This window comes from Equus przewalskii, chromosome 26 (genome assembly GCF_037783145.1).
Source record: "Equus przewalskii isolate Varuska chromosome 26, EquPr2, whole genome shotgun sequence".
Taxonomy (NCBI): Eukaryota; Metazoa; Chordata; class Mammalia; order Perissodactyla; family Equidae; genus Equus; species Equus przewalskii.
This window is the reverse complement of record NC_091856.1, coordinates 37160653-37183033: the sequence shown is the minus strand read 5'-3', so window position 1 is coordinate 37183033 and position 22381 is coordinate 37160653. Positions and strand designations below refer to the sequence as shown.

Sequence of the window (22381 nt, the reverse complement as noted above, 5' to 3'; positions counted from 1 at the left end):
AACACACAAATACTCTGCCCAAGGAGGATGCCGAGTTCTTGGGTGATGTTCACTCCTGATATCCTGTCACTTAAATACTGTCATGTGAAGTTAACTATTATTGACACATCTTATCTTATACATTATGTTATATAATAAGAAGATAAGGAAGAGAAGAAAAGAAATGTATCTGATAGATGCGCACACTGCCCACCGTCTGGGAAGACTTTCTAGAGGGGATTCTTGGCGGGGGCTTCTCTGGAAGGCAGGGGGATGTGTTCTGTTTTTGGAAGGGCACATGGAAAGGCAGTCATGTGGGTGAACTTTTGTCCTCTTGCAGCATCAGTGCCAGCTCTAAAACAAGCTCCAAAGCTAGTGCCGGCTCCAGCGCCAGCTTGACCTCCAGTTCCGGAGCCAGCACCACCTCCAGTGTCAGATCTCACACGAGCTCTAGTACCAAATCTGGAGTTAGAGCCATTTCTGCATGAGCCCAACAGCTAAATGTAGTACTGCCTACAGAGCTAGAGCCAACTCCAGCACTAGCTTTTGCAGCAGTTCCAGCTCCAGTGCCACTTCCAAATTTAGAGCCAGTGCCAGCTGCAGAGTCACAGCCAGCTCTATCACCAGATCTAGCATGAACTCCGGAGCCAGAACTGGTTCCAACATCAGCTCATGCAAAAGCCCTAGAACTACAGCCAGCTCCAGAACTATCTCTAGCACCAGCTCCAGGCCGAGAACCATCTTCAACACCAACTCTATCACCAACTGCAGAGATAGAGGCAGCTCTATCATCAACTTAATTCTCGGCTCCAGACCAGCTCTAGAGTTTGAATCAGAGTTAACACAAATTCCAGAGTAACAACAACAGGAACCAAACTAGAGCCTGCTCCAGTACCAGCTCTGGCAACACTCTAGAGCCACAAGCAGCTCTAGAGCTAAAGCCATCTCTAGAGCTAGTGTCAGTGCCAGAGCTAGCTCTAACACCAGCTTCCAAGCTAGAAAAAGCTCCAGTGCAAGCTCCAGAGCTAGAGCCAACTCCAGCACAATGTCAAAAGCTAGAGCTAGCTTCAATACCAGCTCCAGCACTCAAGAGGCTGAGTGATCTCTGGACCCAGTTCCAGTCAAAGCTCCAGACTCAGAGCCAATTCCAGCACCAGCTTTAGAGACTGATCCACTGCTAGATCCAGTTCCACTACCAGCTCCAGAGCTAGAGCTATCACTGGCTCCATAGCCCGAGCCAGCTCCAGCACCAGCTCTACCAACAGCTCCAGCACCGGAGTTCAAACCAGCTCCACAGTTAGAGCCAACTCCACTTGCAACACTTGCATCAACTCCCGAGATAGAGACAGCTCCAGCGTCAGCTCCACTGCTGGTTTCATTTCAGGGCTGGTGTTCTTCCATGAGCTAGAGCTAGCTTGAACACTAGCGAAGCCCCAACTCCAGAGATAGGGGCAACTCTATCGCCAACTCCTGTGCCAGCCCCAGCGACAGTTCTAGTGCTCACTTTAGAGTAAAAAAGCCAATTTAGAGCCAGTGCCAAGGAGGAGTCAGCTCCAGCCCCAGCTCTAGCATTGGCTCCAGAGTTAGAGCCATTCTTGGCATCAGCTCCAGAGCTAGAGTCAGCACCAAGTTCATAGCTAGAGCCTGCTTCAGCAGCAGTTCCAGAACCAGCTTCAGAGCTAGAACCCCACAAGTGCCGGCTTCTGCACCAGCTCCAGAGCAAGAGCTGGCTTGAATACCAGTAGCAGACTTAGAGCCAGTGCCAGCTGGGGAGAAAGAACCAGCTCCAGCAACAGCCTAACGCCAACATCAGAGCTAAACCATGCTCTGGTACCAACTCTCCCACCGATTTCAGAGATAGAGGCAGCTCTATCACCAACTCCTGTTCCAGAGCCCGCCCCGACACCAATTCCAGAAGTGGAGCCAGCACCAGAGCTACAAACAGCCCCACCACCAGAGCCGGGACTCGCTATTCAACTAACTAGAGCCACAAGAACCAGATCTAGCACCAGAACCAGAGTTAGAGCCAGCTCCAAAGCCAGAGCCAGCCCCAGCCCCAGCACAAAAGATCAAGCCAGCTCTGGCGCCAGCTTCGGAACTAGAGCCAGCGCCAGCCCAACAGCCAGAGCCGGCTCCAGCACCTGCTCTCACCCCAGGGACAGCTCCTGCACAGGTCCACGGCTAGGTCCATCACTAACTCCAGCACCAGCAGTAAGAGTAGCTCTATAGCTACAGCCAGCTCCAGTAGCAGATCCACAGCTAAAGCCACTCCAGCACCAGCTCTAGAGCCAGAGCCAGCTACAGCAATAGCTTGAGCACCAGCTCCAGTGCCAGAGTTAGAGCCAGCTCAAGAGCCATATCACACTGCAGAACCAGGTCTGCACTGTCTCTGGAGGTAGATCCAGCTCCAGCACCAGCTCGAGAAGGAGTCCAGGACATCACCCTCGTGGGTGGGGCAGGCCTGGGGCTAAGGGGCAGGACATTCCCTGCCAGGCAGGTCACTCCCAGGTTGCCTCGACTTCCAGCTCCTCCTCCTCTCTCCCTCCATGAGGTCTCAGCCCCAGGGTGTCCGCAGCACTGCTTTCCCAGACAGGGCTCAAAGTTGACAAAGAGAACTCGGGTGTTGGAAACTGTGGCCAATACCTTAAAAACTCTATACATTTTGGCCCAGAACTCCACTTCATGGATTCTGTCCTAAATAGAGATTTCTGGATGCAGATGTTCCCTTCAGCACGATGCTGAGAGTGAAAAATTGGAAATGGCCTGTGTTCCACAGCAGGGCTCTTTTTTTTTTTTTTTTATTGAGTTATTGATAGGTTACAATCTTGTGAAATTTCAATTGTACATTAATGTTTGTCAGTCATGTTGTAGGTGCACCACTTCACCCTTTGTGCCCACCCCCCACCCCGCCTTTCCCCTGGTATCCACTAAACTGTTCTTGGTCCATAGTTTTAAATTCCTCATATGAGTGGAGTCATACACAGATTATCTTTCTCTTGCTGGCTTATTTCATTTAACATAATTCTCTCAAGGTCCATCCATGTTATTGCAAATGGAATGATTTGGTTCTGTTTTGCAGCTGAGTAGTATTCCATTGTATATATGTACCACATCTTCTTTATCCATTCGTCTGTTGATGGGCACTTAGGTTGCTTCCACGTCTTGGCTATTGTAAACAGTGCTGCAATAAACATTGGGGTGCACAGGACTTTTGGGATTGCTGACTTCAGGCTCTTTGGATAGATACCCAGTAGTGGGATGGCTGGATCGTATGGTAGTTCTATTTTTAGTTTTTTGAGAAATCTCCATACTGTTTTCCATAGTGGCTGCACCAGTTTGCATTCCCACCAGCAGTGTATGAGGGTTCCTTTTTCTCCGCAACCTCTCCGACATTTGTTGCTATTAGTTTTAGGTATTTTTGTCATTCTAACGGGTGTAAGGTGATATCTTAGTGTAGTTTTGATTTGCATTTCCTCACAGCAGGGCTCTTTTTGAATTCTGATGCTGGGCCACAGAAAATACAAAGGAGGAAGAGGATTGACTGGCAGTGTCCCCCTGGGGAAGCCAGACTTTGGGAGAGCACATGCCCTGGAATCCTCCCTGCCTCACACCCGCAAGTGCACACACACATGCACACACGTGCACACACTGGGCGAGAATTCCTGGGAGCTGAACTGGGACTCGCGCTGCCAGCAGATGCGCGCCTGGGACCCTCGATGGTCCTGCACATGTTCTCCAGAGAGGACGGTCCTTGCACGCTTGTCTCTAGGGGACCTGCCGGGGCCTCTGCTTCCTCACGTTGTCACTGCAGCTGGTCGCCAGCAGCCTAGCAGCCCGCCAGTCTGACGGAGCCCAGTGCTGTCTCCACAGTGTCCGGGGCGCGTGTCCTCGTCGGGGAGGTGGAGCAGCTCTGACGCGTGCGCCGTCTGCGTCCCCTCTCGTTGGAACTGCCCGGGTTTGCTCTCTGTCCCTTCTGGAAACATTGGCTTTCCAGAGTTTTTGGACCGCGGGGATGTGAAACCTTTCCCTGGCCTTGGGTTGTGAGGAATGCTCTTCAGCTTGTGGCTGGTCGTTCCAGCTTTCTACGTTTTTCTTGTTTCTGTTTTGGCCACAGGAAGAGCCAGGCATTTCCTGTCTGGCTTCTGGCTCTGGTGTCACTCTTAGAACAGTGTCTCATATTCCCCATAGGGCTTCACTGTATACATCTCATCTTTAACCCATCTGGGATTTCCCTTCCAAATAATAAAAATGCTATTTTAAATAAAAAAACAAAAATTAATCAGTTCCATTTACAGGAAACATCCAGAACAGGTAAAGGACAGAGACAGGAAGCAGATCGGGGTTGCGGGGCCGAGGGAGCGAAGAATGGGGAGTGAGCGCTTTGGGACAGGGCTTCCTTCTGGGGAGGGAAATACTCTGCAGCTAGACTGTGGTGATGGTTGCACAGCATTGTGAATGGACTCAATGTTCACGAATTGTACAGTTTTAAAATGCTAAAAAAATGAAATTTTATTTAAATTTCAAATCATAAAGTATAAAAAACCATAAAAAAGTAAAAGGAAAAATGAAATTGTTGCCGAAACCATAACAGAAGAGGGACAGGAAGGGTCTGGTGAAGGAGCGGCTGGGAGGAGCGGCTCAGGGGCTGGTGGAGACGGAGGGCCCAGAGCTGGCTCTCCCTCCGGGGACGGTGAATTCCGAGCTGGCCCCCGCCCGCCCGCAGGGCAGGAGCAGGGGATGGCTCTCCCCGCAGAGGCAGCGGGACGCGCTGGCTCCGGCGCTCCTCCAGGAGCAGGGGCAGAGCCGGCCCTGGCTCCACAGTGGGCGGGTGCTGCCTTGGCTCTGGCTCTCCTGGAGCTGCTGCTGGAGCTGATGGCGGCGTTGGCCCTGGTGCTGCTACAGGTGGCAGTGCAGCTCTTGACGGAGGAGCCTCGGCTCTGGATCTCGCTTTAGTTCTGTTGCTGCTTCTGCAGCTGAATCTAAATCTTCAGATTGTACAGGAGCTGGTGCTGGAGCCACTCTAGATGCTGAGACGGCAAGGAAGCTGCAAGAGGAGATCCACACGTCTGCCTCCCCACCGTGCCTTTGCAAAGGAGAAAACTGCCACTGCCTTTTACAGAAGCTCCAGCACAAGAACGTGCTACGGGACGTCTCCCCTGACTGCAGTCCACCAGATGGGCGCTCTGAGGCCAGCCTTTGCTCCTGGCCAACACCAGGAGCTCCGCCCTGTGTGGCCCAGGACTGACCCTCCCCGGGCGCTCTCCTTTTGGCTCTGCTTCAGTGGACGCCAGGTCCTCCAGCCGGGCCAGGAGAAGGTGGGCGCGGCACTCCAGGTCTGAGTCTGGCATGTTGAACTGCATGGACAGCTGCATGCAGTCCGGGGGCTGATGGAAATCCTCTGGGTACTGGTCCAGCCAGGTATCCAGGTTGGAGGAAGTGACACTAAGGGTAGGCGTGTGGGCAGCAGAGTCGGAGGCCTGGCCTCTTCTTCCATGCGGTCTTCCCTTGGTACCTCTGTGGGGTGGGGGCTGAGCTCCTGGGCCCGCCCCTGCCCATCCAGAGGCCAGTCCACCCCAGCCCACCCCCACGTGACGGTCCAGCAGGGGCAGGCCTGGTCAGCAGGCTGGGCCTGCGAAGTCTCCATGGGAGGGAGCCCTCCGTCAACACTGGGACCACCTCTCCCTTCCTCGGGGAACCCGACGCACTCCTGCCTGTCCCCCGGCACCTCCCCACTGGAATGTCAACTCCACGAGGACAGGGAGGGCGGTGCCTGCTCTGTTCATCGCACTGGCGGGCGCACAGTAGGTGCTGCATGCACATGTGCGGGAGGAGGGACCAGGCGGAGTGTGTCCTGCTGCCCAGCCTTCACGGGGCCCTCGTGGCACCTCAGCCTGCTGCTCATACACCGCTGTGCTGTCTTACTCTCTGTGAGGCCTGTGTGGGTCTCGTCTCCACCCCGACACTATCCTCGGGAATGGGGACACAGCCGGCCCAGCCCCACATGCAGCTGGCCTCGCAGGACTGAGGCACCAGGCTGATGTGTGAGCAGGTGGCTCCCCACACCTCCTTCCTGGGCCCTCGGCTCAGGGGGTGCCTAGCAGGGCTGGGATGGGCTGTGGTGGGGATGGATTCTCTCAGGGGCCAGCTCTGAGCCCCCAGCCTCCTCTCTGCTCCCCAGGGGGCCCGGGACCCCATCTGCAGCTCTCTGACTCCTTTCCTCCTACAGGAGAAGCCCCCAGACCTCAGCCCTCTAGCAGGAATCACGAGATGTGTGGGAGCCAGGGGACTGCCCGGCCCTCCCGCGCCCCCAGCCACAGCCCCTCAGATCCCATTAGACCCGAAGCCCACTCACTTTCTCAGTTGGTCCTGGGGTCCACCGTCCTCGTCGGAGTAAGGGAGGATGCATCCATATCTAGAGGAGGCCGTGAGGGCGTCACATCTACCGTACCTGATATGATGTCTACTGGGACTGGCTGACTCCCCAATCAGACTGGAGCCCAGGAGGACACGGGTTTTCGTGTCTGTACATGGCGGGTTGGGGGTCTTCATACACATTTGCTGAATGAATGAAGCCCAGCCAGCACCTTGCTGACGTCCGAGTGGGCCTGGGACCCGGGCAGTCCCCAGGGCTTCCTGCTCTGCCTGCACCCAGGCTGGGACCACCCCCCAGGGAATTGGAAGGCTCCTTCAGAAATGGGAAAGCAGCTGTGCCCAAGGCCACAGGGTGCTGAGGCTTGAGGCAGATTGCTTCACGGGGGAGAGGAAAGTCCTAAATCAGGACAACCACAGCCCTTGGCAGCCCTGCCCACAGGGCCAGGCCTGAGCAAACTGAGGCTCAGAGAGGTGAAGGGACACTCCCAAGACACACAGCCAGGAGGTGGGCAGGGAGCCACGGTGCTGTGCAGGGGCGGGGCGCCCACCTTTTGAACAGCAGGTCCAGGACCTGCTGGGTGGTGAAGGCTTGGCAGGTGCACAGGAGGAGGGTGACACAGGAGAGGTGGCTGCCGCGGAAGCCAGGTACGAGGTGCTCCACAGCTTCTCCAGCGTGTCTGCACTGACTGCCCCCACCCTGCACCTCCCACCCAGGTACACGGTTGACTCATTTTCACACTGGGACTCATGTTTGGATAAAGAGGGACAGCTCAAAAGACAGACAGTAGGAAAATACTCGTGCTCGTGTCCTGAAGTGCAGCGGTGTGAAAGATTGGCTCGGAGAGTCTTGCAACCATGTGAAAAGTGACTTTGCATTTGGCCAAGGCTGGGCTGAACGGTGTGGGTGAAGGGACAGGCCCAGCTCCTTGGGTTGGGACTGTGGCCGCTCTTGGGGCAGAGCCCTGGGTGGGCCTCTGCGGATGGCTGGCAGCGTCCGGGCGGGAGGCCTTCCTCCACTGCAGACCCTCCATGGCGGCACTCTGTGCTCCAAATCCGCCGTGAGCCCCGCTCTCCCAGGCCTGGCTCCGGTCCCTGCAGCTAGTGCCCCCAAGACACCAGCTGATTGGGCGTGGCCCCGCCAGGGCCCACGGGAGGCCAGCTCGAACAAGGCCTGTCAGCCACCGGCGGCAGGACGGGAGGCTGGCCCCTCCTGTCCTGGTCTCAGGCACACTCAGTCTCTTGTGGCCGTTTCTGGCCTTTTCTCTTGGAGCTCGTCTCCAGGGTGGCAAACTTGGTGGTCCCCTTCCTCCAGGGCCAAGGATGGGGTTAGTAAGGCCACCCCCCCCCTTCACCTAAGCCCCTCTAGAGCCTCCACAGCGAGTTCAGAAGAGGCCCAGGCCCTCCCTGGCAGCTCTCTGGGGAGCGGCCCCCACCCCTGCTCAGCCCCAGCGGCCTGCGCCCCTCTAGGTCCTGCCCACTCCTGAAACTGTCCGGCTCGTTTGTGTCGACTTGTCCACTGAGTCACCCATTTGGTGGGGCCACCCCTGCCAGCACCCCCAGAACTGGCACATAGCACGTGACCAATAAAAACTGTTACCCCCCCCATTAGTCTTCACTGGCCTGTGTCCAGTGCAGGTTCCAGGGGGACCCTCAGGGGCCAGGCAGGCCACCAGCGCGGTTCCCACAGGGGTATGAGGTGGCGGCCACCCCAGGGAGCCAGCAGGGTCTTTTGGCCCGGACACCCAACCCCGTCCCTTCACCTTGGCCCTCCCAGGGCTACCTCCCTCCCACCAGCCCATAAATCAAGGATGAGAAAACACGGCCGATCTGACATCTCCTGTGTTCATGCCTCCCTGCATGTCATCCACTGTCCTGCACACGTCTGACCAGCCCTGGAGCTGCCAGTGACCCGCCCCCCCAAGCGGTCTGCTTCTGAAGGTGGCATGGGCCCTCCACTGCCCTCGGCCTCAGGAGGCCCCGTCCAGGTTCCAGCAGCGCCTGTTCAGTTTACACTGTGTTCTGATTTCAGGGGTCTTGGCTTCCCCCAGCTGGCCTCCCTGGAGCTGTGAGGGACGGGGGCCCAGCCAGGTTTCTCTGTCAAAACTCAGCTCGGGGAAATGTCATCCGCACACACCAAGGGCAGTATCCTGTCGGGGACAGCCCTGGAGGGAACCCCCACACAGATCTGCCTGTCAACTTGTGTTTTCATACTTCAGGTTTGCACATTAAAGCAATGCTGACTGCCATGGTCTCACTGGTGCCCGGTCCCCTGCGCCTTCCAGACCATGTACTCACGGTACCCCCTGAAAGATGCCAGAAGTCTCCACCGTGCCCCCCACTCCCACCCCTGAATGGAAGCTGACAGGACATGGGGCTCCTGTCCTCCCCTCCCCTCATGTGCTTCTGTAGGACCTGGGCTGGCAGAGGCAGGCATGTGTCCGCTCACATGAAGACCACTGTCCTAGACCCCACCAGACCCCGTGCCCCAGTACTCCGCAGAGACAGGTCCCTTGGATGCTCGGGCACTGGGAACATACATGCCAAGAGCCGAGAGGAGGGATCGTGGAAGAGGGGCCCTGCACCTCATGCCGGGCCCAAGTGTTCCCAGGGAGGCCCCATAGGGGCGAGCATCAAGAAGTCCCTGTGACAGGTGCCCCCTACGTCTCCTGGCCGCCCAGGGAGTAGGCCTGTGCAGGATGCAGGCTCGATGCCACTGCATGCCGGGCTGGCCTGCCCTGTGGGTGGGTCTGGGGGCCCTGAGCCCCAACACTGAAGATGGTGCCCTTGAGGGGCAGCTGGGGACTCCACACGCCGGCCCGTCTCCCCAAAGCTCCAGGATGGAGGGCAGGGACACGTCCCGTGTGCTCCATGGGCATCTGATGAAGGAAACTGAATCCACACGGACCACTGCGGAACCTAAAGGCCTGAGCCGCGTTCTGCCCAAATCTAAGTTTTATTTCTGCTGGAGTCATGCTGTTTGCTTTGCCTGGCTGTCTGAAGCCAGTTGGGAGCTTCCAAGTGGCTCGCCCAGCAACCTCACTTTACAAAACAGGCCCTGAAGCCAGGTTGCAGGGGAGGCAGCCCAGCCTGGGGCCATTTTGTTTGAGAAGAACTGAGCTGGTGTATGAACCTGCCTCACGTACAAAGACCAATTTCAAGGTAGAAGGATGGACTTCAGATTCCAGGGACAAGCGTGTTGGGTCCTTTCTGGACAGGCCACTTGCCTCTGTGTGCCTGCTGGGCCCCAGGGGGCCAAGTGGAGCCCTGGGAGGGCAGCTGCTGAGAACCGTTACTAATGGCAGGGACCCAGTGCCTGGAGGGACTGGAAACGCGCTAAGGACCACGGCTGGGGGAGGGAAGGGCTGCCCGGCTTAGGAACAGGTTTGGCTGCTGTTTTTATTTAGGAGGAGAGCAGGCGTGTCACGGGGAATGACCCAAGTCCAGCCTGGCCTATGCTCCCGGGGAAGGAGCGCTGGCTGGACTCCGGCCCTCAGCCCCCGCCCGGCCCTGCAGTCGGTACAGGGCCTCGACCTGCCTCCGCTTCTCCTTGGCGCGGTTGATGGTCGTCCGGAAGAGCCTGCAGAAGAGCTGGATGGAGGGGGGCGAGTCGTCGTTGCCGGGGACGGGGTAGGTGATGAGGGTGGGGTTGCAGTTGGTGTCCACGATGCCCACCGTGGGGATGTTCATCTTGGCTGCGTCTCTCACGGCCACGTGGGGCTCAAAGACATTGTTGAGTGTGTGCAGGAAGATGATGAGGTCTGGCAGGCGGACCATGGGGCCCAAGAGCAGGGGGGCGTTGGTCAGCAGGCCACCCTTGAAGTAGCGGGTGTGGGCGTACTCGCCACAGTCCCGGGCTGTGTTCTCGATCAGATGCGAGAACTGCCGGTTGCGGCCCACGAACAGGATGATGCCCTGACGATAGGCCACGTGGGCGGTGAAATTCAAGGCCAACTGCAGGTGCGCAGCAGTCTGTTCCAGGTCAATGATGTCCTGGTCCAGGCGGCTCCCGAAGATGTACGGCTCCATAAACCTGCCGGAGACCCCACCGAGGCGAGAGTGAATGGGGCTCGCGTGGCCAACCCCACTGGCCCCTTCTCAGCCAGACCCACTAGCAACCCCCAGGCTCCTCTGGGGGGGCACTCGGGCAGGGAGGCCTGTGCCCTCCAGGGCCACACCTTCCCCAGGGCTGCATGATGTGCCGCCCCTTGCCGTGACCACGGACGGCAGTGAGGACCCCTGTCCCTTGAGTCACGGCTGGGAGTGGACAGGGCAGGCCTGGGTAGCCAGCCACTTCCAAGGCTTGGACAAACAGCTTAACCCTCTGAATGTGTCCCCCATCACATGGGGATGCTAACAGAACTGCTCCCACGTGGACGTCTGGATGTTCAATCTTTGTGCCCAGTGCTCTGATTCAGCGGTCGCTTCTGTCATTATGACTGTTGTGTTTGAGGCTTTTCGACCCAGGTCCCTCTGAGGCTGGGCTGAGGGACCGACAAAGCAGAGGGGGTGCCCTGGGCCAATGTGTGAGGGGTTGGGGCAGGGCCAGTCAGGCCTGGGAGGGGAACCCGAGGGCAGGGCCCCACTGCTGGCCCTGGGCAGGGCGTGGGGTCAGGAGAGACTCCCCTGCTCCTCAGCAGCTCCCTCGTCCTCCCTCAGGTCTGGATTCTGTCCCTTCCTCTCAGCACACTCTGCCCAAGGCACCCACGACCTCCCTCCTGCCCCAGCCATGGGCCTTGTCCTGCCCTCACCTCCCAGGGCTTCTCAGCCGCATCCCGCAGCAGACCACACCCTCCCGCGCTCCCTGCTCCCCAGCCACACGGCCTCTTCCTGGACTCCGAAACGTCTGGATGCCCAGGGCTGCCGCCCCCGGGACCTCCTCTCTTCTCGACCCTCCTCTCCAGATGCTCCTACATGTCCCACTGATGTGGTGGCGCCCCAGCCCCAGGCTGCTGCTCCTAGTTGCTGTGTGGCATCTGCACTGGGGTGGCCAAAAGGTCACCCCTCACAGGACCCAAGCTCCTGATGTCCCCCAGGCCTCCCTTTGTTTTGGTCATCCCGGTAAAGGACAGTGACACCTGCACCATATTCTGCCCCACCTGGCACCTCCACCCCTGGAGCCCCGGCTCTGCTCGCAGTGCCTCCCTGCCATCTACACCCCTCCCTCCCTGACCTTCCGCCCCCCCTCCAATCCAGCCTCAGCGGCCAGAACCACCCGTGAAAAGATCAGGCCACTTAACTGCTCCTCTGCGTGAACTCGGTGACCTCGAGATGCAGTGGCCGGGCCAGCCCCCTCACCCTCTCCTAGTCCACGAGCCCGGCTGCTGGCCTTTGTCTGTGAACCTGCCAGCAGCAGGTCCGTCCCCACCTAGGGCCCTGAGCCTCACTCCAAGGTCAGTGGTCCAGCGCACAGGGCCCTGCAGCGTCTGAGGATAAGCTCCTGCCCTCCTCGGGACTCGGTGACCCCATGGGAGGAAGAGGGGGCTGTACTCAAACTGACACACGCCACTACAAAGGGTGGCCTTGGACCCCAAGGCAGGAGAGCCCCCTGTCCCAGGGGAACCACCACTCAGCCAGGGCTGGCATCTACCTGTGCCGACAGCCCGCTTTGTGTCCCAGGTGCACCCGGGCGTCAAAGAGACTTCTCACGGAAAACAACTCCTTGACGTTGAAGAAGTCGGAGTGCTTGAGGGGCTCCCTGAGGATCCTATCGTTGAGGCCTAGGACAGGGAGGAGAGGATGCTGTGGTCTCCCGCTCCTCTGCTCCCAACCCTCCAGGGGAGGAGAGGCCCCGAAGCAGGTGCCCAGGGCCACCGGGTCTTTTCAGGAGCCTCGGGGCAGAGGACGGGCTCTGACCACGGCTTTGCTCCTGGGTACACCCCGTCAGTCCTCACTGGGAAAGGAGTCCCAGTGCTGCACCACGGTGGTCTCTCCCACCCACCCGGGGGCGGGTGCAGGCCCGGGCCCCGTTCTCAGCTGGGCGGACGACCGAGCTGCTCAGAGGGCGGGGTCAGAGTTGGGACCCACGAGGGGTGGCTCCGGGCCCGCTTTAAGTGCGCGCAACACCCGGCTCGGGGGCCGCCCCTCCTCCCTCCCTCGGCCGGACCCCTCCGCGAGGGCCCTCAGGACTCCTGGGGGCCGGCGTTTCAACCCAAACCGCGGAGGCCCGGCGCGTCCCTTGGACCCCACGCTGGTCCGGAGAGCCTCACCGCTGTCGCCCTCGGGCTCGCTGACGGCGGGGGCCGCGGCGCTTCCCAGCGTCCTGCCGCTCGGCCGGGCCGGCCCGGGGGTCGTCCGCGTGAGGAGCTGCGGCCTGGGCCGGACACCTGCGGAGAGAGGCGACTCGTGGCGCGCGCCCGCCTGCGGCCCGTGACCCCCCCCTCCGGTGCTCGCGCCCGGCCCGGGCAGCGTGCCTGCGGGCCCCGGGAGCAGGGTCCCGGCCCCGCGCCCGCCCCCAGGCTCCCCGGGCGCGCTCACCCGCGCCGAGCAGCCGGGGCAGGGCCGGGCCGGGCGCCATGGCGCGGACGCGGCGGGCGGACACGGCCGGGCGCGCGGTTCCCGGAGTGGCGCTTCCTTCCGCCGCGGCCCGCGCCGCCGCCGCACCGCCGCCTGCAGGCCCGGAGGGGCCACTGCGCGCCCGGCCGTGTCCGCCCCCGGGGCCCCGCCGGCCACCCCGCCCCGGGCGCCCCCGCCGGCTGCCCGGCTCGGAGCGCGCGCGCCGTGCTGGGGGCGCCGGGGCCGGGGCGAGTGCGGGGCCTGCGGGGCACGTCCCCTCGCCCTGTCCCCTTTTCCAGAGTCCTCGCCCCGACTCTGGCAACAGCGCTGAGGGCGGGCCCCTCGCGCCCCAGCTCGCCCCCTCCCTGCACAAGGCGCGGCGGCCGAGGAGGCCCACGAGCCGTCCCCGCGGGAACCCGCCGGGCGATGGGGACCCTCCTCGCGTCCGGCCAGTCCAATACAACGTCTCGCTCTCCAAAATCGTTTTTAATTTTTAAACGATATTTGGCTTAGGAAGACTCCATAAAGTTAGGCAAATCTGGAGTCTAAATTAAGAGTCCGGGTACTGGGGGCATGCCCCGGGGTCACGGAGCACGCCTGGCGGCCACAGTACAATCAGATCGTTGCTTGCCGAGCGGCCTTGGAGAAATTTGACTCCGGCAATTTGTGATGAAGTCTCAGGACCTGGGGTCTCATTTGCCCCGGAATCCGCTTTCCTCTGCGTTTAAGAAAATGTTCGCGTACGTCTGGCGCAGGATGAGCGCTGATAACCGAAAGATGCCATCGGACCGCGCTGGGTGGGCGCCGAAGGCACCTCGGGTACCCAGCACCACAAGACCAGGAAGTAGTCCATCACCCCGGGCCAACCCAGGCGCTTCCTTACTCTCCCTGGAAGGTTCTAGACTTCCCATTTCAGCCCCAGGGGCCGGCAGGGGAGCCCTGGCCTGGCAGGCGCAGCGCCTTTAAGGACCCGACCTACCGGTCAGGTGACCAGGCCGTCGCTTAGCAACAGGACGCCGCGCCGACCCGCGGGGCCCCGGCTGCGGAGAGGCTGTTTCCTGCCTTCTGTTTCTTCCCCGACTCAGCAGCTCGAGTGGACGGAGGCGAAATGTCGGACGGGAACCCCCAAGAGTGCGCCGAGCCCGTGGAGGCCAAGGCCCAGGCACCCCCGGAGAAAACCAGCGACTACTACTGTGTACACGAGGACCTGCCGCTCAGGTTCAACAACCCCGCGTGGTTTCGGGGCTACAGGTGAGGACGGTGGAGCCCCGTGAGGGTCTACCTGGCATACACAGACGAGAGTGGCCCCCTGGTCCAGCGGGCAGCCCATCTAACCCTGCATGCGAGAGTCCCCCAGGTCCCAGCCTGCCCTGGCACCCCGGTCCAAAGGGGGTCAGCTATCAGCCACCAAATGAGCTGCCAAAGTGACATGGAAGGCCTGGCACACCAGCGAGTGGGCCTCCTGGAGGTGCAGGGGGGCGGTGGGTGATCATCCCCTCCCACTCCGGGAAGTCGCAAAACCCAGCTCTGGTCCCAGCTCCCCCGCTTCGGGGCAGGGTAAGTCTCCTCCCCCGTCTAGGCTGAGAGGACCCTCTGCAGAAGGCAATGGGCAGCACCCCCGGCGGCACGCTGCCGGTCAGTGAGCTGTGAGCGTTCCAGCGACTGCAAACTCTAGGACACGGGGGTGGGGTGGGGACCCCTTCCCTGCCCTCCCTCCTGTAGTCCCCCTGCAGCTCTGTAGTGTGGGGTCTGGTCTGGTCCTCATTTCCAGGAGAGGCCATTGGGATGGAGAAAGTCAGCATCTTGCCCCAGGTCTCATAGTTAGCGTGAAGCAGAGCTGGGGTGTCTAAACCCACAGGCCACTCAGTTAAGCTGCTTGACTGGTAGTGTCACTGTTAGAGACCGCAGGGAGGTGTTCTCAGGGAGGCCCAGAGGTAGAGGGGCCGCCTCGGGGGGCAGGGCCTGGAGGCTGAGCCACCGCTGCCCACCCACCCAGGAAATGACAGTGTGGGCCCGGGCCCCGCTGTGGCTGAGGGCCGGCACCTCCCATCTGGGAGCTCTTCAGGGCTTTGGCCTGCCTTGGGGAAGGGCAAGGGCAGAGGTGAGCACAGGGGTCGGGGAGGCCAGCCCTGCTCACCACGGGAGCCCACATGCGCGGCCGCATCGGCAACGCCAGGCGTTTCCAACCAAGCTTCACCACCCAGACTCGAAGGCTGTGACGTGGGCAGAGTTAGATGAATGAAGGGAAATAGGGTCTGCTTCTCATCTCCCAGGAGCAAGGAGCCCGCCTCAGTGTACAGGACCAGTAACCAAACTTACGGGAGCCGGGCCCCCACGGTGCATGAGATGCCGGTAAGCAAAGGGGGGCCGTGTGTGCAGGCGGTGTCTCCAGGACGAGGCCCAAACCCTGGGCTTCTCAGAAGGGCCACGCATCATGGGGCGGTGGGGAGGGGCCCAAAGTTCCAGCATCACGAAAGGGGAGGGTACCCTCAAGTGCTTTTGGAACAAGGCATGGTAGAAATAAATGAACGAATGAATTTAGCAATGAAATGTTTATGGATGAAAAAAGTGCGGGTAGACTTGCTGGTGACGTGCCAAAGGCTGGCCCTGTTCACACAGACACACACAACCAACTTCTGCGGCTTAAGGCAGTACGTTTTGAGGCAAATACATAAAGAACTGTTTTCTTTCTGGAATGATACTGTATTTTATGAGAGATTAACCTTTGACCTGAAGAGGCCGACTGGCCGATCGCACAGGTCGCGAGTCGGTGGATGCAGGAGTCTGCGCCTCTGGGGAACCCCAACCCCTTTTGAGATGGACCTCGCACTCCAGGGGGCCCTCCTAGAACCCCCGGACAACCCTGCTGGGTCCAGCTGGAGGGCCAGAGGGGCCAGTGTACGCATCCTCTGGGTACCCAGGACAGAAGGGCCACCCACTTTGGGGTGACAGTCTTGTTGTTTGTTCTTCTGGAGTATTCATCATTTTAAAAGATCTGGAAAATTGTTATTTATTTGTTTTGCATGGGAGATAGAGCGCTCATGAGAAGGAGATTATTTACCTAGGAAGTTTCTAGAGCCTCTGAAGGTCACTCTCCCAGAACTGAATGATTCCAGACTTTCCCTGGGGATGAGGTATTTCCACGGAAAAGACCAACATGTTCGCTCACTAGCATGGGTCCCAACGTTGGCTTTTATAAAAAAGACCTTGAGAGAAGGTTTGCCTCGTGAGCAGCGGGGTTGGCCCTGCGCCGGTCCTTCCCGGCGCTCCTGAGGAGGTCAGGAGGGCTTCCTGCCGCCTCTCCCCCTGCGTCTGGAGCCCGGCTGTCAGTTTCTTGACCTGAGTGTGGTCGTGAGACTCATTGAGCAGCTCTGAGTGTTTACTGCCACGTGGTAACAGAAAATAATGATGCTTTGTTTGCATTTAGAGAAATATGCTGAAGGCCGCTATTCTGTGTGATACTGTACTGGTGGGTATATGTCCTTATACACTGGTCAAACCCACGAGTGTAGACACAACCAGTGACCCCCTAACTACACTGTGGACTTTAGTTAATAATAACATATCGATGTTGGCTCAGCTGTAACAAATGTACCAACGAATGCAAGCTGCCCCGACGAGGGAAGCTGTGTGCTTGTGCGGGGGGCTGGGGGGGGGTACTGTGCTGCCCAGCTTCTCTGGAGGCCGAGACCGCTCTGAAAGATAGAGTCTATTGAAGAAAATGCACGGAAGCCATTTCTCTCTCCACTTGCTTCCTGCCAAGGAGACAGAACGCCAGGCGACCTGCTTGGCACGAGGCAGCCCTAAGCACAGTTCCCAGTCCAGCGTCACATGTCTGGCAGCCGCCCCGGCCACTGAGGTCTGAAATCTCAGGGTCACCTGATGATGCTGTGTTGCTGGACTAATTCCTCCCGCTGGGTGCCTGCACACACTCGTGGCCTCATCTGTGTCCTCCCCACACCCCCACCTCGCTACGGGGAGGCAGAGCAGACGAACACGGCTGGCACGGCGGCCCGTGTGGAAGGGGCAGTGTGTACATGGGAGTTCTCCACTTTGTGTTCATTTTAAATTTTCAATAAAAAGTTAGAAAAACAGCAGGCAGGGAATAACCTTTTTCTCACTAGGGCAGCCCCTCCCCAGACCCCTTGGCTGGTGGGGTGTGGGCATCGGAATTTCCTTCAGGACCTACTGAGGATTCTAATATATGGTCAAGGTTGCAGCCCACTGATGGTGAGGTTCTCTCTTTTCCACAGAAGAGGAAACTGAAGTTCAGAGAGGTCCAGTAACTGGCCCTAGTGTCACAGTGGGTAAAAGCAGAACGGGGGGTGCTTTGGGCCCGACCCCAAGTGAATGTTCATAACCACACCCAGGGGATTGATCTTCTCTCCATGTGAAAGAACGCATGATCAGTAATTATTCCCGGACATCAGGCATAAATCGGGAGGGTCCGGGGCCAACCAGGCCATCCTGCCTACTTGGCTTCTCTCTTCCTAGGAATGGAGATGACATTTCCTTACAAATTCTTATTTTTCTTCCAAAAATACCTAACGACTGATTGTGGAAGAGTATTATAATACATCATTAATCCTTGTGTTCCCTTTTCACTTCCAGAAAGTATTTTATCCAAATTCGAATAAATTTTCCAGACAACTTGCAGCAGGTGGAATGTTCCAGAACAATACTTTCAACGTCTTCATGGAGAAGAGCATCGTGACGGGTCCCGACAACTACATCACCTCCTACGACCGGCTCAACTTCCACCCCAGTTACAACGTCAACAAGCCGTCCATCTGCCACTGAGGGTGGCTGGAGAACCACTCCCGGGTCCCGACTCCAGCAGTGGCCACCTGGAGAAGTGTCATCCCGGATCTTTGATAATCTGCCCAACTGTAAAGATGCGGCCTTCAGCCTTCAGTGCTTTCCCTGATAGTATTTTTCCTCTCTAGATCAGAAAAGTATGCAAACGGGGCTGTAATGTCCTGCTTTCTCTATTTTACATCTAGATGGAAAAGATGCTCACGGCTTGAGTTTCCATTAAAAGTGCTGCCACACCCTGAATCCCTGACACATCTGTATTCCAGGCGCAGGCCTGTGCGAGTCGGGGGACCCCCATCGCGGCCCGAATGCCTGGATAACTCCACCTGCGTCTTTATTTGGGAGCCATTTCTATGCTCATGACAAGTTATGGAGAGGTTTCCTGTCTCTCCAAAGCACCCTGGCCAAAATCTGCACAAACACACGAGGCCGTGGCCAGAGGGGATGATGCCCTGCGGGGGGCATGGACCAGGGCTGGGCCAGGAAGGGGGAGAGCAGACCCTGTCAGGAAAACTCCAGGCTGGGGCAGGCGGGGGCCACTACCCACCCCGATTCATGAGGCGACGGTACACGTGGAGTGACAGTGAACATCCTCCGGCCACGAATAAGGGCTCAGGGCGGGAGGCAGAGCAGATGAACACGGCTGGCACGGTGGCCCGTGTGGAAGGGGTGGTGTGTGCATGGGAGTTCTCCACTTTGTGTTCACTTTAAATTTTCAATAACAAGTTGAAAAAAAAGCAGGCAGGGAATAACCTTTTTCTCAGATGGGGGTAATAACTCCATTAAGTGGATTTTTATCTCTAAGTGGTTAGTCCTCAATCAGTGTCCACTGTGGTCTCGAGGGTCCTTAAGTTCTCTGTGACAGCCTGCATCTTTCAGACAGAGACTCCCCACTTCCTTCATGAGAGCAAGACGCGCTCATTGCAGGGCGTTTGGAAAGGGCTGAAACCAGCCGGAAGAAATCACTGTTGCAGACCATTGATGATACCTTGTTTACAGAGATTTTACCCAAAGAGATTTTACTCACATACAAATTGGGGAGAAATTAAACACCATGATGGGTTATTTCTTCATTATAAACATTTTATTATTAATACACAAAAGTAAACATTTTGGCCACATTCTTAATGTCCAATTTGCAGTGGAAATGGTTTCCAGAGAAAATCAATATACTTTTTTTTTTAAGATTTTATTTTTTTTCTTTTTCTCCCCAAAGCCCCCCGGTACATAGTTGTATATTCTTCATTGTGGGTCCTTCTAGTTGTGGCATGTGGGACGCTGCCTCAGCGTGGTTTGATGAGCAGTGCCATGTCCGTGCCCAGGATTCGAACCAACGAAACACTGGGCCGCCTGCAGTGGAGCACGCGAACTTAACCACTCGGCCACGGGGCCAGCCCGAAAATAAGACACAAAGCTGAGCCTGAAGAGAGGTGTCTGTAACGTCCTTCTCCTTAGCTGGAAAACCAGCAGAGATTCCAGGCATCAAACTGAAAATTAGTTTTTACAACGCTTCATTAAAAGTACCAAAATACAGGGCCAGCCGTGTGGCCTAGTGGTTAAGTTTGGTGCATTCTGCTTTGGCGGCCTGTGTTTGGTTCCTGGGTGTGGACCTACACTACTTGTCAGTGGCCATGCTGTGGCAGCGACCCACATACAAAAAAGAGGAAGACTGGCAACAGATGTCAGCTCAGGGCGAATCTTCCTCAGCAAAAACAAACAAACAAACAAAAACCACTCCGCCCAAAATACCAAGAATCCTTCTGTTTGGCCTCTGTTGAAATAAAAAAAAAAAGAAAAAGAACGCCTTATCAACCAAACTCACCAAAACAACTGAATTCCTCCCTTGTCAGCTGACTGTGAAGCAGGTTAACAGCGCCATGGAGGATAAAGCCATCAGGCCGAGTAACTGTTTTCGCCTCCTGACTCAGAGCAGCTGAGCACCTGCCCGGTGCAAGGAGACAGCTTCCGTGGAGCCAAAGGCACGCAAGAGGCCACGAACCCGGACAAGACCCCCGTTCTCTGCTGTGGGCGCTATCCAGGCTCGGGCTGGGGGCATCAGTCTAGCCCGAGTTGACCAACGAAACAGATGCCAAGCTCGCTGGGCTCGGAGAAGTTAATTCCGGCACCATAATCAGGCAGCGAGTGCCTTAGTGGGCCGCAGCCAATAAACTGCAGCTTCTGCAACAGTTGCTGATGAGTTGATGTAAAGTTAGACTCTGCATTTATTCCACATGAAATAAGTGTCTGCAAAGATGGAAAACAGAAATACCTTTGCTGTAACATACATGCCCATCTTCCCGGGAACTCAGTGACCGTCTGCGGCTGAAGCTGCCATCCCCGTGTCCTGGCGCCTGGGCCCCGGGAGCCGTGCGCGGTGGCCGTCCTCCTCTCCATCGTCTGCCGTCTTGAAGTTTTCAAAGGGCTTTGGTGTCTTCACCTCATCCGACGCTCACACCTAGGGTGAGTCAGACTCCTGTACGTCTGTTTTCAGATGGGAAAACTAGGGTCCAAAGGAGGCGCCCGAGGCCGGTCCTGGGCTCGACCCGCCTTGGGGGATGTCCTGGGAGGGGCGAGGTCATCAGTCTCTGACCCCACAGACCTGGCCCTAACTTTCTACGTATTTGCACAAGTCATGCAGGCTCTCCAGTGATTTATAAATTTCGTGAACTTTATCTTTTTAACATATTTTCAAGCTGGGATCTTTATGTGTTGACGGGAAAAGAAAAGTTTAGCTTGACAGGTCTAAGTGAGCACTGTGAGAAGCCGCTTGCCGTCTGGTTATGGCGAACGGAACAGATGGTTGAAGTGGAAGGAAAATGACACCCCGTCACCATTCTGACCTTTGCACTTGGTTCTTTCAGTCGTCAATCCCATTAGAACAGCTACAGAAGAGGCGATGGAAGCATTTAGCGTGACAAACACCGTTTCCACCAAGTATTAATAAAGCGCACGGCAATTCCTGAAACGTCTCCTCGTCCGCGAGCAGGTCTTTGCTTTATCTGGCCTTTTTATTCCACTCTGAAATGAAACGCTGAAAAGTAAAGTTTCATAACACTTTCCTAATCGCTTAATTTAGATGCTGGGTTGGCTTAAAACCATTAACTTCTCACTCGAAGTATATTTTTGTTTACATTTCTTTATTTTTATCAGTCACCTTTTAACTGTAGTCAATTAGAATAAACAGTTTCAAATATACAGTAAAATATATTGACATTGAAAAAAAAAGTCTCCAGGTCCAGCACACGAAATGCCAGGAGCCGTAGACATTCTGCGACCATTGCTCGGTCCCCGTCCCCAGCAGCCTGGCCTGGCGTGAACCCGGCTGTGGTCTGCAGATACCGACCACAGGATCTGTGCTCTTTACCCGCCCTAAACAGGCCCCTCAGTTAATTTCGGGGAGGGGGCATCAGGGTGGCAATACCTCTTATACGTTCATGTGAGGAGATGAGGTGCTGGTATTTAAATTTATTGCCTGACTTCCCACGGCAAGCGTATCTCAGGTTGGAAAAACCTGCCATCTGACAGTTCAGATTCTGAGCAAGAGTGAGGAGGACTCCCCCCACGGAAGAGCCTCCTCTCTGTGGAGATGTGGTTGGCGAACATCGAACATTCACCACGGGCTTTTTCCCTCTCCCCACTCACGTTCCTGTTCTGTTGGGACTTCTGAAACACGCTCATTCTTCCGGGAAAGGGGGCAATTCCTGCAGAGACACTGTGGCCCCGGGACACCCTAGGCCAGGGCACTAGACAGCTCCTAAAGTCAGGCCTCTTCCCCTTCTTTGCATTAAATGGAATGAAGCCCTGGCCCCAGGCACACACCCACCACCCCACTTCCTGGGAGGTGCGGGGGCCCTTGGGTGGGGCCTGTCTCTAGGGCTTACTCATGACAGCTGGATTTAGCAACATATCGTCCACCCAAGACTCTCCTTCCACAAGTGGGTGCACATTTGTGTCTCACGCAGCAGCTCCAGGATGCTGTGATACGCGGCTGCATGGTCAGGCTGGGTCCGCGGAGGTGCTGCACGGGGCTGCCAACGTGCAGCCAGCCATCGCTCCTCGACAGCACTCCCGCTGCAGCCCCCTTTCCAGAGAGGGTGCAGGGGAACCTCTGACCTTGGCCCCAGCACATGCAGAGTCCAACTGGAGTGTGGGGTACGGAAGTAAAAGCCGTCCCACAACGTGGCCTGTCGGCAAGCCCAGGGATGACGCGGCACAATCAAGTTTCTGTCCCGTTTGTGAAACAAGGCACGTATGAACAGAAGCACCCTTCAGCTGATGCTTAAAGGCGCCAAACTACTGCTGAAGGCACGAAAAGAGGAGGTTCCGGTGCCCTAGGCTCACGGTCTCCAAGAGGAGACTCTGCACAGGGCTCGCATTTTAACCCCAAGCAGGAGGGGAGTTTGCTCAGCGTCTCGCTGGGGACAACAGTGCCAGACCCCACAGGCAGCAGGGCAGAGTGCTCAATGGGAGGGCACGCTGCCGCCAATGTGCGTGGACACCTGGGCGTTTCTGAGTCCACCCCAGTCAGGACACACCACTTTTCGTAAGCTCACAATGGACCAGCATGCCCCATGAAGAGGAAGGCAGGCTCCTGGAGCGTTCTCTGCAGTAAGTGAATCATACACCGCGAACGTAAGCCGCCTGCTGACTGCTGTGCACGTCAAGGCAGACGTGTGTACACGTGCATTGTCCTGGACATGTGTGTTAGGTCGGCACACGCTAA

The 22381-nt window shown here is 57.4% G+C and overlaps 2 protein-coding genes across 3 annotated transcripts; one reads left to right on the top strand and one right to left on the bottom strand.

Annotated features, from left to right (window-relative positions):
• Positions 1–9285: 9285 nt before the first annotated feature.
• Positions 9286–13724, bottom strand: MRPS2 (mitochondrial ribosomal protein S2). 2 transcript variants are annotated; one of them, XM_070596237.1, is made up of 4 exons: positions 13588–13724; positions 12558–12674; positions 11939–12068; positions 9286–10381 (listed from the first exon to the last, which is right to left on the bottom strand). In XM_070596237.1, the coding sequence occupies exons 1-4, from the start codon at positions 13694–13696 to the stop codon at positions 9802–9804; spliced, it is 936 nt and encodes a 311-aa protein (XP_070452338.1). In that variant the 5' UTR covers positions 13697–13724; the 3' UTR covers positions 9286–9801. The 2 variants fall into 2 exon arrangements, with proteins under 2 accessions (XP_070452338.1, XP_070452339.1); XM_070596238.1 differs by lacking the exon at positions 13588–13724 and adding an exon at positions 12826–12948.
• Positions 13725–13951: 227 nt separating this feature from the next.
• PIERCE1 (piercer of microtubule wall 1) lies at positions 13952–17901 on the top strand. The gene is made up of 3 exons (XM_008521373.2): positions 13952–14094; positions 15117–15195; positions 17455–17901. The coding sequence occupies exons 1-3, from the start codon at positions 13952–13954 to the stop codon at positions 17641–17643; spliced, it is 411 nt and encodes a 136-aa protein (XP_008519595.1). The 3' UTR covers positions 17644–17901.
• The last annotated feature ends 4480 nt before the right edge of the window (positions 17902–22381 follow it).

Coding starts and splice junctions, on each gene's coding strand:
- MRPS2 (XM_070596237.1), bottom strand. CDS start 13,696: ATGGACTACTTCCTGGTCTTGTGGTGCTGGGTACCCGAGGTGCCTTCG. Junction 12,069..12,557: donor CGAGCCCGAGGGCGACAGCG/GTGAGGCTCTCC, acceptor TCCCTGTCCTAG/GCCTCAACGATAGGATCCTC. Junction 10,382..11,938: donor AAAGCGGGCTGTCGGCACAG/GTAGATGCCAGC, acceptor GGTCTCCGGCAG/GTTTATGGAGCCGTACATCT.
- PIERCE1 (XM_008521373.2), top strand. CDS start 13,952: ATGTCGGACGGGAACCCCCAAGAGTGCGCCGAGCCCGTGGAGGCCAAG. Junction 14,095..15,116: donor GCGTGGTTTCGGGGCTACAG/GTGAGGACGGTG, acceptor CTCATCTCCCAG/GAGCAAGGAGCCCGCCTCAG. Junction 15,196..17,454: donor CCACGGTGCATGAGATGCCG/GTAAGCAAAGGG, acceptor TTTCACTTCCAG/AAAGTATTTTATCCAAATTC.